The 15,360-nt window shown below is 47.2% G+C and overlaps 2 protein-coding genes, 1 long non-coding RNA gene and 1 pseudogene across 6 annotated transcripts; 1 reads left to right on the forward strand and 3 right to left on the reverse strand.

Moving 5' to 3' along the window:
- Positions 1–210: 210 nt before the first annotated feature.
- Positions 211–1,695, reverse strand: LOC120657581 (desumoylating isopeptidase 1-like). The gene is made up of 3 exons (XM_039935931.1): positions 1,479–1,695; positions 1,288–1,385; positions 211–1,191 (listed from the first exon to the last, which is right to left on the reverse strand). Exons 1-3 carry the CDS (start codon positions 1,485–1,487, stop codon positions 492–494), a joined length of 807 nt encoding a protein of 268 aa, XP_039791865.1. The 5' UTR covers positions 1,488–1,695; the 3' UTR covers positions 211–491.
- Positions 1,696–2,083: 388 nt separating this feature from the next.
- LOC120657583 lies at positions 2,084–2,689 on the forward strand. Its single transcript, XR_005668241.1, has 2 exons — positions 2,084–2,261; positions 2,381–2,689. It is a non-coding gene; the product is annotated as an uncharacterized LOC120657583 (long non-coding RNA).
- Positions 2,327–10,976, reverse strand: LOC120657582 (phospholipid--sterol O-acyltransferase-like). 4 transcript variants are annotated; one of them, XR_005668239.1, is made up of 16 exons: positions 10,674–10,976; positions 8,336–8,471; positions 7,366–7,510; positions 6,690–6,859; positions 6,519–6,595; positions 5,790–6,003; positions 5,516–5,690; positions 4,878–4,977; positions 4,686–4,780; positions 4,141–4,192; positions 3,988–4,059; positions 3,647–3,811; positions 3,235–3,339; positions 3,036–3,120; positions 2,880–2,962; positions 2,327–2,800 (listed from the first exon to the last, which is right to left on the reverse strand). XR_005668239.1 is itself a non-coding variant. In XM_039935933.1 (16 exons), exons 1-15 carry the CDS (start codon positions 10,923–10,925, stop codon positions 2,881–2,883), a joined length of 1,929 nt encoding a protein of 642 aa, XP_039791867.1. In that variant the 5' UTR covers positions 10,926–10,971; the 3' UTR covers positions 2,327–2,815; position 2,880. The 4 variants fall into 4 exon arrangements, 2 of the variants coding, with proteins under 2 accessions (XP_039791867.1, XP_039791866.1); XM_039935933.1 differs by having other exon boundaries at positions 2,327–2,815; positions 3,647–3,815; positions 10,674–10,971; XM_039935932.1 differs by having other exon boundaries at positions 3,647–3,815; positions 10,674–10,970.
- Positions 10,977–11,592: 616 nt separating this feature from the next.
- LOC120657584 lies at positions 11,593–14,964 on the reverse strand (annotated as a pseudogene).
- Between the last annotated feature and the right edge of the window lie 396 nt (positions 14,965–15,360).

Below are 15,360 nucleotides of genomic sequence, written 5' to 3' on the forward strand. Positions count from 1 at the left end.
ACCTAAGTGCTAAAGGGAGGCTGATCGAGCTGGAGCTGGAGCTGGAGTAGTGCCCTTATTACTCTGCACTAATCGATTGATCAACTGCTAGCAGTCGATGTATATTTTTTTTTGAAGAAAAGCAGTCAATGCAACAATAGCACAAAAGCAGGAACAAGCGCCACAAGCCCACAAATGACACTGCTCTCGTCCATAAACAAGAAACGAGAATACTAGGACCGGTTGGTATAAAACGTGCATGGATGAGGCATTCGCATAACATAAAAATTAACGTATCTTGTCAAACTAACCACCCATCGGATGGGCAGCAAGTCCGGTCGCAGTTAACAACTGAATTAATCTTTAACCATTGTCCAGACAGGCAACACGATAATCTAAATTTTCAATCTTCTTCGTACGGAGGCAGCAGCAGCATGCATCAGCTGACAAATTCTCATGGAGCTGCGATGCGCCCACAGCCAAAATGCTGCTGTTCGCAAGCGCATCGCCGCCTAGCCCTGCTGCATGGTGGCGGCGTCGCCGTGGCGCTCCATGACACGGCGCATCGCCAGCGCCGCCGCCTCGCTGGCCCGCAGCGTCCCGCTCGCCATGATGGCCGCGAACTCCCTCATCACCTCCTCCTGCACCTTCCCCCTCGCGCTCCCGAGCGGGTCAGCTGTAGGAGCAGGAGAGGGAGCGGGCGCCGGAGCGGCAGCTTCCTTGGAAACCTTCTCTGCCGGCGCGGGCTCTTCCGGCTTGGCGGCGGCGGAGCTAGGAGTCGCGGTGGCCTTCTCGGGCTCCGGCACGGAGATGGAGGCCGGCGTGGGCACGAACTGCGTGGCCTGCGGCGCGGCGTTGCTCCGCAGCGTGGACTCGAGGTTCTGGATCATGGGCATGATGAGCGGGCCCATGGGGCTGGACATGACCTCGGCGGGGAGGTTGAGGATGTAGTCGGGGATGCCGGCGCCGACGAGGAACTGCGCGACCTCGTTGCTGAAGTTGTTGCAGTTGTGGGTGAGGAGGCGGTACGTCTCGGCCGTGTAGCGCGGCGCGATGGCGCGGAGGTAGTCCTCGAACACCTCGCGCGGGAGGTGCGTGACGCCCAGCTCCACCACCCGCAGCGGCCGCCCGTACGGCGTGGAGCCCGCCGGCGTCGACTGGATCCCGCCGCCGAAGAAGTACTCATTCCCGTACACCACCACGCCCGTGTGCCTGTTGGATCGCGGCGGAAAGGGTCAGAGACACCGGCGGCAAGGCTCAGTCAGATCCGATCCGAGGGGAAGGAGGGGGAAGCGGCGGGCGGCTCACCAGATGGCCTCGATGGGCTTGCCGAGGAAGGAGGTGGAGAGCTGCCGCGCGAGGCCGTTGCTCAGGTCGTACACGTTGAGCGTGACCTTGTACCCCTCCTGCCGCCATTAACGACCACCGCCATCAGATCTCTCTCCATGATTGCGCGTACCCAGCAAACGAGTGAATCGAGCAATCGAAACGGGGCTTACCTCCGCCATTAGCCGATCTCCGTGCAGATCGAAATCGAAATCCCTTGGAGCGTCGGGGGTCGGTCAATAAACGCAGCTGCACCGGACAACACGCGTGGATCTGGCGAGCCGGACGGGGTAGGCCAGGCGCTCGATAAATAAAGCAACGCGGTTAGATTAATGGAGGAAGCTTCTGGAGCCGTCTGGCTTCCGGGCGCCCGCGGGGTTGTTGGAGAAGGAACGGGACTGGTAACTGGTTCCAGCTCCAGCTTGCGGGGAAGTGGGAGGTCTGTGGATTGGGATCTCGCGGGCCGTTGGATGGGGATCGGGCGGACCAGGAGGGCGGGCAGGGAGCTTTCGTTTCGTGGAGGATTCCAAGCGTGTGACGGAGAAAGGCGGGGATCTTCTGGAACGGGGAGGGCTCGAATCCGACCCCGACGCGTGGTTGGCGATCGCACCGCTGGAGTTGTCATTGCGACTATCCGATCGTAGAATGAACGTTGCTCGGCTGATAGAATAAATAATATTATGTGAGAGAATAAATCGAAATAAACCAAACCGACTGATAGATCAGATCAGCCGAACATGGCCATCGTGCTCGCTTCGAATCCACACGCGATGAACGCAGAATACGAACCCGCCGGACGCAAGACACATAAACCGTGTGGAAGAGTAGGAGCTGCACGCAGTAGCAGTTTAGCAGATGTGATGTAATCACACCACACAGCAGCGTGGAACAGACAACACAAGACTATTCCTTGTTGAAGGACTCGTCCTCGGGCAGAACTTCGATACCAAGCAAAGGTGATACGCTCATTCATTGTGTCAATGATTTGCCCATTATGTTACGCAGTAAACATTCATTTTCAGGAGGATAGGGTTGATTGATCACTAAATTTTTTTTCTCCTGACTGCGCATCTAGAGCGCCTTCCTTGTAAGAGTCAATTCGCAACTGCTTGATTTCCCAGATAGACAAATACGTGTTTTACAATACACACCAGTGTGATCTCATGGCACCTCCAGGAAGCCGAAAGTACTGGTGCTACAAATGGCTTCTACATGGGCTGAAAAACAAGAACAAAACTATACACTCCTCAGAAGGACGACTTCCATCTTCAACCAAAATTAGTTAGGCAAACGTGTGGTTTCAGCTTGCATTTGTCTGCTTCAAAGATTACGTGTACCAAGACCATCACAACAGCAATAATTGACCTGTTTTGCTAGGCTCTAATTGATCCTGGTTTCTACCTTGCCGAGTATTTTCATTCGCAAAACAGAATGGGAAAATCAAATATCATTCCCATGCAGCCAGCAAACCACAATAATGCTTGGCCCAAAACACCTGCAGATCATGTCACTAGAAAATGTCAGGTGCAGTTTCCATCAGCAAGAGCAAAATGGAATGAGGGCGATGCACATACTTCAGAGATACTGTTGAAGGAGGTTAGTTGATGTATTTTTGAGTCTGCAGCTCATTCCCAGATGCACATCACCAAATATATACCTGGATTTACAGTCAATAAAAAAAGGTGCTTCGCCGAAATTGAAAAGGAAACAAAGAAAAACTGTATGCAGACCTGTATTCGCAGTGTTCTGGAAAGCCACACCGAGCCTTTCCGTAGTCCCAGCGGCAGTCTTCGTTTCTCAGTGGACCTCGGAAAGCTGTTAATACACCTCTGTTAGTGATTTGGAAAGCTGAGTCTCAAACGATTTGGAAAGCTGAGTCTCAAACCACGGAGCGACTATGCTGTTTGGGGAGTTCAAATTGAAGCAAACCTTTTGTCACAAATTTTGATTTTGAATCAGGATGCATGTCATGCCACATTTCAAGCCACAGCTCACGCATTAGTACTGGCATCCTAACAATATTCCTGTGATTTGCTGTCAAAAACAAACTTGTATATCAGTGTGGCTCAATGAATGTGGAAAGAAAGTTAGGGAGAATAAGGCAATGCCGCACACAAAAAGAATATATGCCTGAGCCTGCGTAAAATGTAAAGGCAATACCACAAACAAAAAGAACATTTGCCTGAGCCTGTATAAGATGTAAATATGCCTTACATACTAAAATGAAGAAGCACAAAACTTCCTAAGGGGCTCCCTTGCAGCATTGTAATGCAGAACGAACGGGTATGAGGAAAAGTTCTACAGCTATATAAAATAGTAGAAAAGAATACTAGATTTGCACCTTTATCGAGCTCCCAGACCGCTGTTCTCCATCCTGGAAGATTTTCTGCATCCTCATAATAGGTTATGTACTTCACATGCGGAGCCCTCGTCATATTTGGTAGTATGTCCTGGCCATGATGGCGATGAACATTCATAATTGTTTGCAAATCAGATCCATCATGTTCTGCCTTCAAAAGGAGTAGAAGAGGATAGTTAAGGAAGGCAACTTAATGTTGTGATATACCGCAAGATATAGTCTATAGCACTTCAATTAACCAAAAACGAATATACTGATAGGCAGGCCACACAAGCTCACCATGGTGAGTAACACTCACACCAATAAGGAAGAAAATAAAATACCTGTGGAGCCCTTGTTATGTTCACTTTTGGTCCAAGCCAATTCTTGCACCATGAGAGGGAGTTGTAGGATACCTGCCATGAAACAGCTATTCATTTGCTTAATTAACTGGTTTAGGTTGACAGGAATTAAGAGTTTTATTTGGCAATACATACCGTTCCATCACCACTGGAATTGTTAGGCTTTCCAGAAACAGAATTACCTGATCTGGTAAGAACAATTTCTCATAACTAAATATCTATGTAGATCAAAATTAGTGCCATGAATGTTGTGATAAAACAAAAATAAGAATTGTGGGTGCTATCTAGAAAACAAAAGCTATGAAAATATCGTCTAAAAAACTACTAAATCCCTCTGTTTCAAAGAAAAACAACAATGTTTTTGTTATATCATGAGCCATCTAATGTCTCTTTGATCCCTCACTCTGGACTAAAGTTAAATACGGAAACTTTGTGATACCGACTAGTGAGTAATGAAAATCCATTTTTCTCAAAGTAGCAATAGCCTGACTAAATGTTCAATTTATCTTCATAATTAATAAATGTATAGAAGAACCATTTGGATACTCTAGATGAAACAAGTTACAACTGGATATCTTGAGCAAATTTACCATGCAGAATCAGCCATTGACAGAAACATGATGGATATGAGACTAAAATGATACTAAAGACTTCTCAAAATCAAGTTACATGAAACCTGCCTTGAAATTAGGGACCCTTCAAACTCATAAATAATATCCGTTATTATCCAGTTGTCTGGATATGGTTTGCCACTTGGTGCAAAGTAATATCCTACCTGTTTGATAAAAAGGAAAGAGCTAAGGAATGACATTGTAATCTGAAGCAACATAAAGTGGGACAGTTTACTATGAATATATATATTGCAATCGTACCTCAGTCTTTGAATCAATCCCATAAATGCAAAATACATTCTTAATTGGAGGTCTTTCCCAGGGTGTGAGAGGATTCAGAACTGGATCACCCTGATAGTACCTGATATCAAAACAGATGAAGATGCAGGTATTAGACTCACAGTTACCACCTAATGATTCAAATCAAGAATTTTTCTAGTTGGTACATGCCAAATATCATAAGTAAACCCAAGCCTGAAACATTGTATTTTATTTGTTTTAAGGACAACAGATGTGGGAAATAAAATACAACAGCAATTTGATAAAGGCCTGTTTGATCCCTTGCCTGTTAGTGATTTCCTATATATGGTAGCTAGGATGTTTTCCCTAATGCCTTAGATGTCAATATTCCCTGTCCCCATAGCCTGTTCAGCCGTGTTAGGTATTGTTGCTCGCTGCGGCACAGGTGTGGAGGCAGAAATGTGTGAGTGTGTGTGTGTGTGTGGGGGGGGGGGGGTGTTTCTTCTGACACCACACTATTCCTCTCCCTCTCTGGCTCTCTCAACTCTTGCATTGTCTTATTGCCTTGCCTAACCTTCACTTGCAAGACAGGGGGAAGGATGCATGCTCGCTCGGTTCGTAAAAGGAATCGATCAAGACAAAAAAAAATGTAGACTTACTTCTCAAGCTGATAAACAAGTGCCTTGCTTTGAGGGTCATAATCCTCTATTGTTTTGAACAAGGTGCCATCTGAAACTTCTCTGGCAGAAAATGACAGGAGAGTTGGCTTTCCGCACTCCATGCTGGATGTTATGTCCTCCGTTATGTCCGTAATGGATGGGTATGCCCCCATATCTGTGATGAAAACGAGGAAAGGGGAAAAAGTTTAACCTACTTAGTGCAAGTAAAATCTTAAACATCACATCAAGAAATCAAACGATTATTAAAGAGAACCTCGCCCTGAAGGAACCTCAATATTGACGAGGTCTGTAGGCCATCCAGAGTAGTCTGAAATATATTCAGCTTCATCGCATTGCTGTCTGTGGGGAGAACCTCCCTTTCCCTCAAAAAAATGCTTCCAGTAAATATTATCAGCTTTGCAATATTTTGAGAATGGCATAAGCCATAAAGATGAACCAAATGCATTAAACATCAATCGTGCTGTACCCTGAAAACAATGTATAAAAATTATAAAAATGTGAAAATAGAGACCTTGCAACAAGAACTGCGGCAAGCTAAGTGGACAATTGTGGTAATTAACTCTGAACACAATTGGACTCTTACTCTGTCTAGTGAAACATTAAGTGGAATGATGAAAGGTAAGTAGGTAACAAATAATATACATATACTTCACGTGAACATCTAGGAGTGTACTTTTAGACTATGAGCAGCTGATGCAGGGAAGAAGAACAGGAAGGAAATTTGTTGCTGCAATATTAAGTGCATGGGCCAGTAAACTTAAAGTTGAAAGTTTCAAGCTTACACAGTTATGTTTATGGAAAGTCAGAAATAAACCTATTGGGTATTAAGAAACAGAAGAGTCAGCTGTAAAACCATAAAGTCAATACTATGTTGCAGAAGAAAAAAATATGTTAAACCTGTGGTAACAGAACAGGAATTCAATGATGGGTAATTAACAAATTATAACAATAAAATGAAACTAAATTTCGGAGGATGACTGACCTCACTGACTGGAAGACCAAAAGTTGTTCCAGAAAGAGCACCTCTAACTGCTTCAGTAGAGCCGAGAAGAGGAGCACCTAAAAACACAAAACTGGAAAGGTTGAGGACAAGTGGATAAAAATATGTATTGTATGGTAACAATAAATTTAATATTCCATGTAGTTGACATACCAACTGCAAAATATGCATGTATATGTTCGTCAAGCCACTTGATATAGTGCTTGGGAGCAATTTCTAGTTTCAACCACTCCAAAAAGTAGCGGAACACATTATTTCCCATCGAATGAGCAAATACCAAAGATGGACCTCCTCGGAGTTTCAAAGCAATCTCAAAAGTTAACCTGCATCAAAAGGAATGTATGAGGATCACATACTCCGTTCTATCCTCTTGCAACAATGAATTCCCCCGACACCGTACATCTATGCTCAGCATGAGTTCTTCTCCATTGTTTCGGAAGATCATATTTGCTTTAATAAAACTAAGAACAAGATATGGCAAAAAAAAAACACAAAACAAAGCTAATCGTTTAGCAATTGGTCACAGAGATTGCAAACACATGAAATGCAGCACACCTTTATATTACTTGTACCAACAACAACTAAGTCAGAGGTTGGTTTGAGACCTTTTAAAATTGATAACGCCAATAAAGAAAGTATGATATCATGTATTTAGATTTAGTTCAGAAGTGATCACATCAAAGCTAGAAGAAGAAAAAAATACAAGGTAATAAAACAATATTAATTACTGTAATCTAATTATACACTTTCAAAACACCTAAAGATCTAGACACTATCAGCAGTGAGGAATTTGGTTGCTTCATAGCAAGTTGAGGCAAGTGTTACAAACTTTAATTTGTGAAAGTACAGATCTCTCTCCTCAAGCATTGATGGTGGCAATCTCCAATCATAAGGAACAGCGATAATTGCATTAGCTTCAATGCCAAACTCTACACACCATTTGACCCATTCTTTCCATACTGAAGAGAGAGGACCTGAAACCTTGCCCAATAAAAACGTATCAGTATAAGGTGTTTTACCCTTCTCCTATTTCTTCATGAATGAATGAGATGGATGGCTTCACAATGTGCTAACAAGCATGAGTACTGAATGTGGCCTTTCTAACAGGACTGTTCCTAAAATATAATGCAATGCCAATGTCGAAGTTAAATACAGGAAGTTGCTATTTGAAAAGAGATGCACATAAATTATTTTCAAAGAAACAAACAGGTCTGCAAACTTGAAAATATCCCATCCTAAAAGGTAGGAACATCACTCTAGCCGTTCAATTTGCATAATATCATCTGTATATGATTTATTGAGAACAATTACAGGGGTAGATGATTGTGCTTGCACAAATTAATTCCAGTTTAGCTTACACCAGAAGCTAGGATGTGATTCAATAGTGGCCAATACTTAGGTGTACCTCCTATGGCCATTGGTTTGATGGTCTCATGTAAGAAATCAGATGCCATGTTTTCTGTTATCGTTTCAGACACCTTAGTTCCAAACTTGCAAAAAAGATGTCAAAATAAACTTCATTTCACTCAACATGGATTAGCCTGACTTATGATATAAGCAGCTTAGTTGGTTGAGGATGTGGATGTATGCCCAGACCAGCCAAGTTCAAGTCCTTGTCGAGGCGAATTTAGGTGACTATTTCTTCTCAATTAAAACTAATTCCTCCTAAGTTAGTTAAGTTTTTTTTGTTCTTTTTACAACAAAACTACAGATTATTACATCAGATGATTTCTATTCTATAACTTATGGCTAGAAATTGCGAAGTCAGTGCTAAGGAAAATAAGTAGGTATAAGTTTACCTGTTATATAACCAGGGTCCAACTCCGTAATTGCAGAAAGACCACTATCAGGTCTTGACTTGCATTCCGGATGGTCTGTCTGATTATAGGGTTCAAGCAGCATGCACTTAAGCCAGCAATTTACAGCAGAGAAAAGCTGCACCATATTAAACATATCAAAACAAAGTGGTTAGGATACCTATTCATAGAAGAGGAGCAAATTTAGCCTCTATACACACAAAATTTTCTTTTAAACATGGCAATCATCACAAAGCCTGCTAGGCTCTGACATTGTTTGGGACAAACAAGGCATTGTCATGTGATGAAATTACTCACATATGGCTATTCATGGTAGCATACCGGCATTAGAGACTAAAGAGAGTAGTGAATAGTTACTAGAGAAACTGTTCAAACCTGCTCAAGCTAAGTTTTTTTTGCTGTTGGAAAATGAGGACGAATCCAAGCAGTTACTGTTTTTTTGTCCACACACCCAGCTTAATTAGAAAGCATAACAGAGCAGTCTAGAGTGATCGCTTGCTTGGAATTCCAGCTAACATTACAGTACAAAAGTAAAAACTACATGAAGCACTACTGAACCTCAAAGTTTCTAACATGCGGTCAGCTCTCTCAACCCTCATTACCGACCAAACTTGGCTAAGGTAACACTAATCTGGACACTAACCAACGGATTCACAGAACCAGAGCAAAAGGTTGGCTATTACTGTGCTCCAGCAACACGAATGCACAGTCTGGGGTCATGCCACGGCACCCACCCCCTCCACCAGCTTGTAGATAAGCTCTTCTACTCGCATTTCTTTTGCCTTTACCAGCATCTTCCAGTGGTTCAGAAATGCAAGCATATTGTGGATAACCACACTAGGAGAAGTCAAAAGCCTGTCACTGAATACTATGTTGTTCCTGGTCTTCCAAAGTCCAAACTGCACCTGCACAAACGGCTAAGGGCCTTTACTTTCATCTCTGAACATTCTATCATACAAATCAATGTACTAGTCAGGCAGGCCAGTCCAGCATTTCTTTGGAAAAAGCCCATAGAAACCTCACAATTGAACATTGGAAAACAATATGAGCTGTGACTCTGGTTGACCGCATACCTTGCATAACTTGCCACCAGACCACTTCCTTCGTAAGCTGCATAGTTGATTGAATTCTGTCATGAACGGCCATGCACAAAAAGATTTGAATCTTCAAATGTACTCTACACGGATTCCTATCATTTGCCAGTCTTTAACCCCACAGAAGGACATGAATCAATGGAGTGATTCGATGGGATATTAGCCTGATTTTTTAAAGCATGACTAACAGTATCTCTCCCCTGGTTGATGACCACAGGGCTCAGCAAATGCTGATGCCTCAACCACTAAGCCATATCTTCTTGCCCCTAAGCTCTTCTGAAATTAATTTGCCAACACCACTCAACCACACCTTGTCAATTGACACATTTGGGACATAGTAGATTTGGATAGCCGATAAAACCAAACTTTTAAGGTGCAATTACCCAGCCAAGTATCCTCCCAAAATCTGGTTTGCACTCCACTACTGACTTTCATAGCTCTCCCAAACTGGCACCATTGCCTCACTTCAAGTATACCTTTCCAGAATTGAGAACCAACCTAGATACTCCCTCCTCAACAGTACACAGCATGTGCTATAATCTCCCCTCTCTAATCTGTCTATCCACTTGGCCACCAAGCAAACGATCGTAGCTCTGAGCCCCTGACATCCACTTGGCCACTTGGTCTGCTCAAATCTCCCATTTCACCATAAGATGCTTCATTTCCTTGCTAGTCCCTTGCCAGAAAAATTTTGATCACGCTGTACCTAGTTGCAGGTAATTTCCCTCATAAAGCAGATAGACCCTTATTGTATACAAAGGAGCACTACACAAGCACGGGTTGATTAGAATTGTTTTCCAACCTGATGACAGATTGTCACACTTTCATGTGCTCAACCTCTTCCCCAGATTTACTTGTTGGTTCTGAGTCTGTGGTATCCGACAAACCAAAGGAGTTTGTTCGTTGGGTATCCATTTCCAGAGACAGTAAGATGTGTTAGTACAGTACCAGTCCATCCCAACAGAAAATCGTTACGTCTCCAAATCTATAAATAGACGATCACTAAAAAGGGCGAGCACGGAAACAAGCAATTGCCTAGGCTGCTCCTCGTGGACCCGTGTATGAGTATACCTACGTCACGCGAACAGACAAATAAACCAAACCTATTAATGGAACCAAAAGAAACACAAATACGAATCCCTGAATCATAACAGCAACTAGCACCAGCAAAGCAGAAATGAGGTATTGCGAGACGGGTAGACGAGATGCAGCACGCGGATACCGACCTTGGCGGTGTCGAGCCAGACGGAGTCGAGCGGGTTGAAGTCGAAAGGCGAGTAGGGACAATCCAGAACCGACCACGCGCGCAGCTGCGTCGACGCGAACCCCGGGATGATTATCCCCGACAGCTTCCGGTAATCAAACTCCGCGCCGCCGTCGCCTCCGGCCGCTCCCACGGCCGCCAGGGCCACCGTCGCCAGCGCCGCCAGCGTCGCCGCGACGGCGAGGTCGCCGCGTCGGCGCCGCCGTCGAGGCATCACGGGCCGGTTCGTTGGCTGTTCCGGTTGGAATGGAAGACCGTGCGCGTGCGTTGAAGGGGATGGAAAGGGTACGGCGTTTGGCGATCTGGGCCGTCCGTTTTGTCCGAGGACAGTTGGGATCTCGTTCTCGGCTTCTGTAGAGCCGTGGGGCCCAAAGCCCCCGAAACGAGGGATAGGCTTGAAGTGGTGCGGGACCCGGAGCCGGAGGAGCGTCTCGAACTTGGATTGGAGCCGTGCTGGTCATGAGAACCGTCCGATGCCGAATCGATGGTGTAGGTCGATCTATCTTGTCACCTTCCCGAGGGGGATGGGTCAAGATTCCAACCGGGAGAAGTCAGAGTCGGACTGCCAGTTCGGGGCCACTCGGGCGGCCCACGTGTGTCGTCAGTCGTCACTGTCCGTTTCGTGCGATTCCGGTAGGGCAGTGGGGCCCGCAGGGAGCACGACGCGTTCTTGGGCCTGGCCCAAGTAATTGGTACATCGCCCATTGTTTGTTATCCCGGCAATTCTAGCCTTGGGCCGGAATGCACCCTTTGCCATGCCTAGTAGTATATATGTATGTATGGATTCGGCTCAAAAAAAAAAAAATGTATGTATGGAATGACGAAAGAGGACCTCTTCTCAAAACAAAAACAAAAAAAAGACGAAAGAGGATCGATCGATATGGATTACACACTTGCAGGCTATTTTTTTAATCGGAATATTACTCATTCCATTTTCCAGTAGAAGAAACCAAGACAACTCAAGCCACGCATTACGCTACTACCACTTCATCATCAGCAACACAGAGAACAATCCGACACGCTTTCGTCGTTGGCATGGCACCGCCGGGATCGGAGCTCCATTCCTCCTGCGATCCTATATATCACTTGGCGACGGCGGCGCCATGGCGGTCGTAGGGGCGGAAGCCGTGGGCCAGCGCGGCGCGCCAGGCCTTGTCGACGCCGGTGACCCTGGCGCCGCACTCGTGCGCGTCCCACTTCTCCAGCGCGTGCACGATGCCCGCCGCGCGCCGCGCGCTCATCACCCTCCGCGGCAGCCAGTTCTCCGAGCAGGCGTGGACGACGGTTAGCGCGCGCATGCAATCAGGCAAGCAACGGTAATGATGGCAACAGCAACCAAAAAATGGCGCTCACACACCTCGCAGGCATGGAGGTTCTCGAACGAGTCCGGCACCACCAGCGCCGGGGTGCTGTGGTAGACGCAGTCCTCGCGGATCGCGTTGGGAGGGAACTGCGAGTAGGGCACCAAGTAGACACCTGCCTGGGCCTTCCTCTGCTCTTGATCCGTCAGCTTGTCGCCAACAAGCCACACCTGCAGTGCCAGATCCGAGTTACCTTGCTGCTGTAACTACACAACCGTAAAGCAAGCTAAAAAACAAGATATAGCTAGTTACCTTGCAGCTGTAATCGCTAGAAATAAGCAGGTGCTTGTGCAGTTCTGGACGCAGCTCCTGCGTCAGGCAGTGGTACATATCCTTGTCCACCATCTGAACCTGCTTCGACCAAAAGATCGATGGGTGTCATTAGCGTCATGCATGAAAAAACTATAAAGAGTGCAATTTAAAGGATCATTATCATTGTCAGAGAGAGTGTTTCTCTGCTGGTACCTGAATTTCCCGTTCGCAGAGAGCCAAAGCCAGCACGGTGACGACCTTGTTGCTTGCGTCTCCCAGGAAGAGCACGTCCTTGGTGCCTGGAGGGATCATGTGGAGCACGGCGGCGACGGCCCAAGCTGGTTCCATCGACGATCTTGATCTTGAGGTTAGGTTTCCTGATGACATATAGCTCTCCGGTCCGGTTCAACTCGTTTGCCTGCACAGACAAAGCTGCTGCTGCTATTGGCACCATTTCCGTCCTTCTTCGCTCTGGAGAATAACCACACTGATTACAATAATCTTCATTTAGACACCGCAGATTCACAGCTAGCATTCTTTTTTACGGCCAGTGAAAATTCACACCGTCCCGTCCGTGACTGAAACTAGTAGTACGCTAGCTAATTCAAGAGGAGGCAGAGCGGCATTGAGGATGGGTGGTTGCAAAGAGTTGAATGCGCACTGCTGCTCTGGGTGGGCTACTGCCAACATGCACGATAAATCTAGGAAAAGCGCTTTGAGGGCGTCCGCAGTGCGCCAGCAATTTGGGTCGGCGATTTGAAGGAGAGAGAGGGACGGCAGACGTTCGGACTCACGCGCGAGAGAGAACTCTTTCGGCGAGCGTTAGCGACTACTGTGCAGCACTATTCATTGATTAGAAAAATGAAATCACCGACCATCTCGTCGACCGTTGCGGACGCCCTGAATGGAAAGTGCGTGGAAGCATTGAAGGCAATTAAAGTTGGCACGTACGACTACGGACTAGTGGGGGGGGGGGGGGGGGGCAATCAAGAGGACCTGGTTCAGTAGACCGAGCGTTAGCACCCTGGCGCCACTTGCTTCTGCATCTGTCACGGCCTTCTCAATCAAGCGCCCGATCGCATACAAACCATCCTTGGACAAATACTGCATGGCATTGGCACACAAAATTAAAGGAGGAGGAGGAAAAAAAAGACTATTATTAGGTTTCCTTTTTGAACTGAAAAAAAATTATTGCATTACATTGCAAGCACATGTGATTTTTTTAAAAAAAATAAGGACCAACCTAGGCTGCATTTTTATCAGTACCACCGTACCTGGGATGTGTATCTTGGGACGACCCATGTCTCGATGTTGAGCTTGTGGAGCCTGTTGGCCTCGGCCCTGAAGGTGCTCCCGAGGAGCGAGGTGAGCTTGGCCAGCGGGGCCGCCGCCCGGAGGCGCAGCCTGGAGGTGGCGAAGCTGCAGGCGGCGAGGGAGGCGAAGCCGAGGCGGAGGTGGAGGACGGAGTCCGGCGTGGTGAGGTGCGTGAGGTGGACGACGTCGGGCGCCTCCTCCCGGCCGTGCAGCGTGCGCTCGTACAGGTCGTCGCTCGACTTGTCCAGCGTCCCGTACAGGTAGTCGTAGAGCGGCATGAAGAGCGAGTAGTTGGTGCGGAACTGCGTGTGGTGCAGCGAGTGGAACGAGGGCGTGTACATGAGGTACTTGAGTGGAGGCAAGACGTCGAAGAGCATCTTGGGGACGAGCTAAGTTGCAGTGGCCGAGGTAGTTCATGAAGTCGATGTAGATGAGGTATCCGTTGGCCACCGCCACGGAGCCGGTGCCGGTGCCCATCACGGTGAGCAGCGGGATGGCGAAGAGGGCGAAGTAGACCACCTCCTCCGCGAAGGGGTGGATGACGGAGGTGATGGGCTCCGTCACGATGGACGCGTGGTGGTGCGAGTGGTACCGGGCGTACAGGTAGTGGTGGTGCAGCGCGCGGTGGAGCCAGTAGTAGAGGAACTCCACGGGCCCCGCGTGCAGCAGCGCCGCCACCACCAGGCCCTTGGAGTCCCACCACGGCAGCCCCTGCGCCGCCGGCACCGCCGCGTTCACCACGTAGAAGAGCAGCGCCGTCGGGAGGATCTGGTCGTCCCAGCTCCTCTCCCTGTCCACCTGCTCGAAGTCCAGGCTCTTGCTCACGATCCGGTGCTTGCTCCTCGCCGTCTGGTGGCGGGAGACGCTGATCCACAGCTGGCTGCGGAGGAGGCGGAGGAGGAGGACAGGCAGCACGGCGAAGCTGAGAAGGTCCCTCTCACCGCTGCCGCTCGTCGCCGTCAAGAACCTGTACGTGCTGCGCGCCGCCCACGGAGCCACCAGCGCGTACTGCAGGCATCAGACAGAGCACCGTAAGCTACTAATTAATACGACATTACATCATGCATGGTGACATTCGATTAGTTTGGAGGATTTGCATGCATGCGATCGACAGCAAAATAATGTGAGCAAATGCCTCCTTGTATTTGTTACCTTGTAGTTTCCAAGATCATGCCATGGCCAGCGACTGAGCTAGGGGGCCAGGTCTCGTGGCCATCCTCCTTGCTCTCGCTCCTCTCCCTAGCGAGTAGGAGTATGGCGAGCAGCCTCCTGCTCTTTCGATCAGAAAGCTGGCTGGATGCGAGAGGTATGTGGGAGATTGGCGCTGGCACGGTTGTGTCCATTGCTGGCTTTATTATATAGACGAAGGAAAGGTGCCAAAGGACTGTGTGGTCTCACCGTGCCTCGTCGCTGACAGCTTAACTAGATGAATATACATGCACAAACCTTTGTCCCGGATCAAATAATGTACTATTTTTATCAAATTTGCATATAAAGATATATATATTGACAACACTTATATATAACACAACAAAGACATGTCTAGTAGTAAGAAAACATATTTGATGATGAATCTACTAATATATTATTATATAATTTAAACATGGTATATATCATGAAAGTACCTGCCGAATTTGGTTAACATACGCATCTTCATCGGCTAGTTTTGTTTTCCCCCCTCCGCTCTGGTCCATGCATTGTCGTTGCACGTTTAATGCATGT

The sequence above is a fragment of the Panicum virgatum genome, chromosome 1N (assembly GCF_016808335.1).
Source record: "Panicum virgatum strain AP13 chromosome 1N, P.virgatum_v5, whole genome shotgun sequence".
NCBI classification, from domain to species: domain Eukaryota; kingdom Viridiplantae; phylum Streptophyta; class Magnoliopsida; order Poales; family Poaceae; genus Panicum; species Panicum virgatum.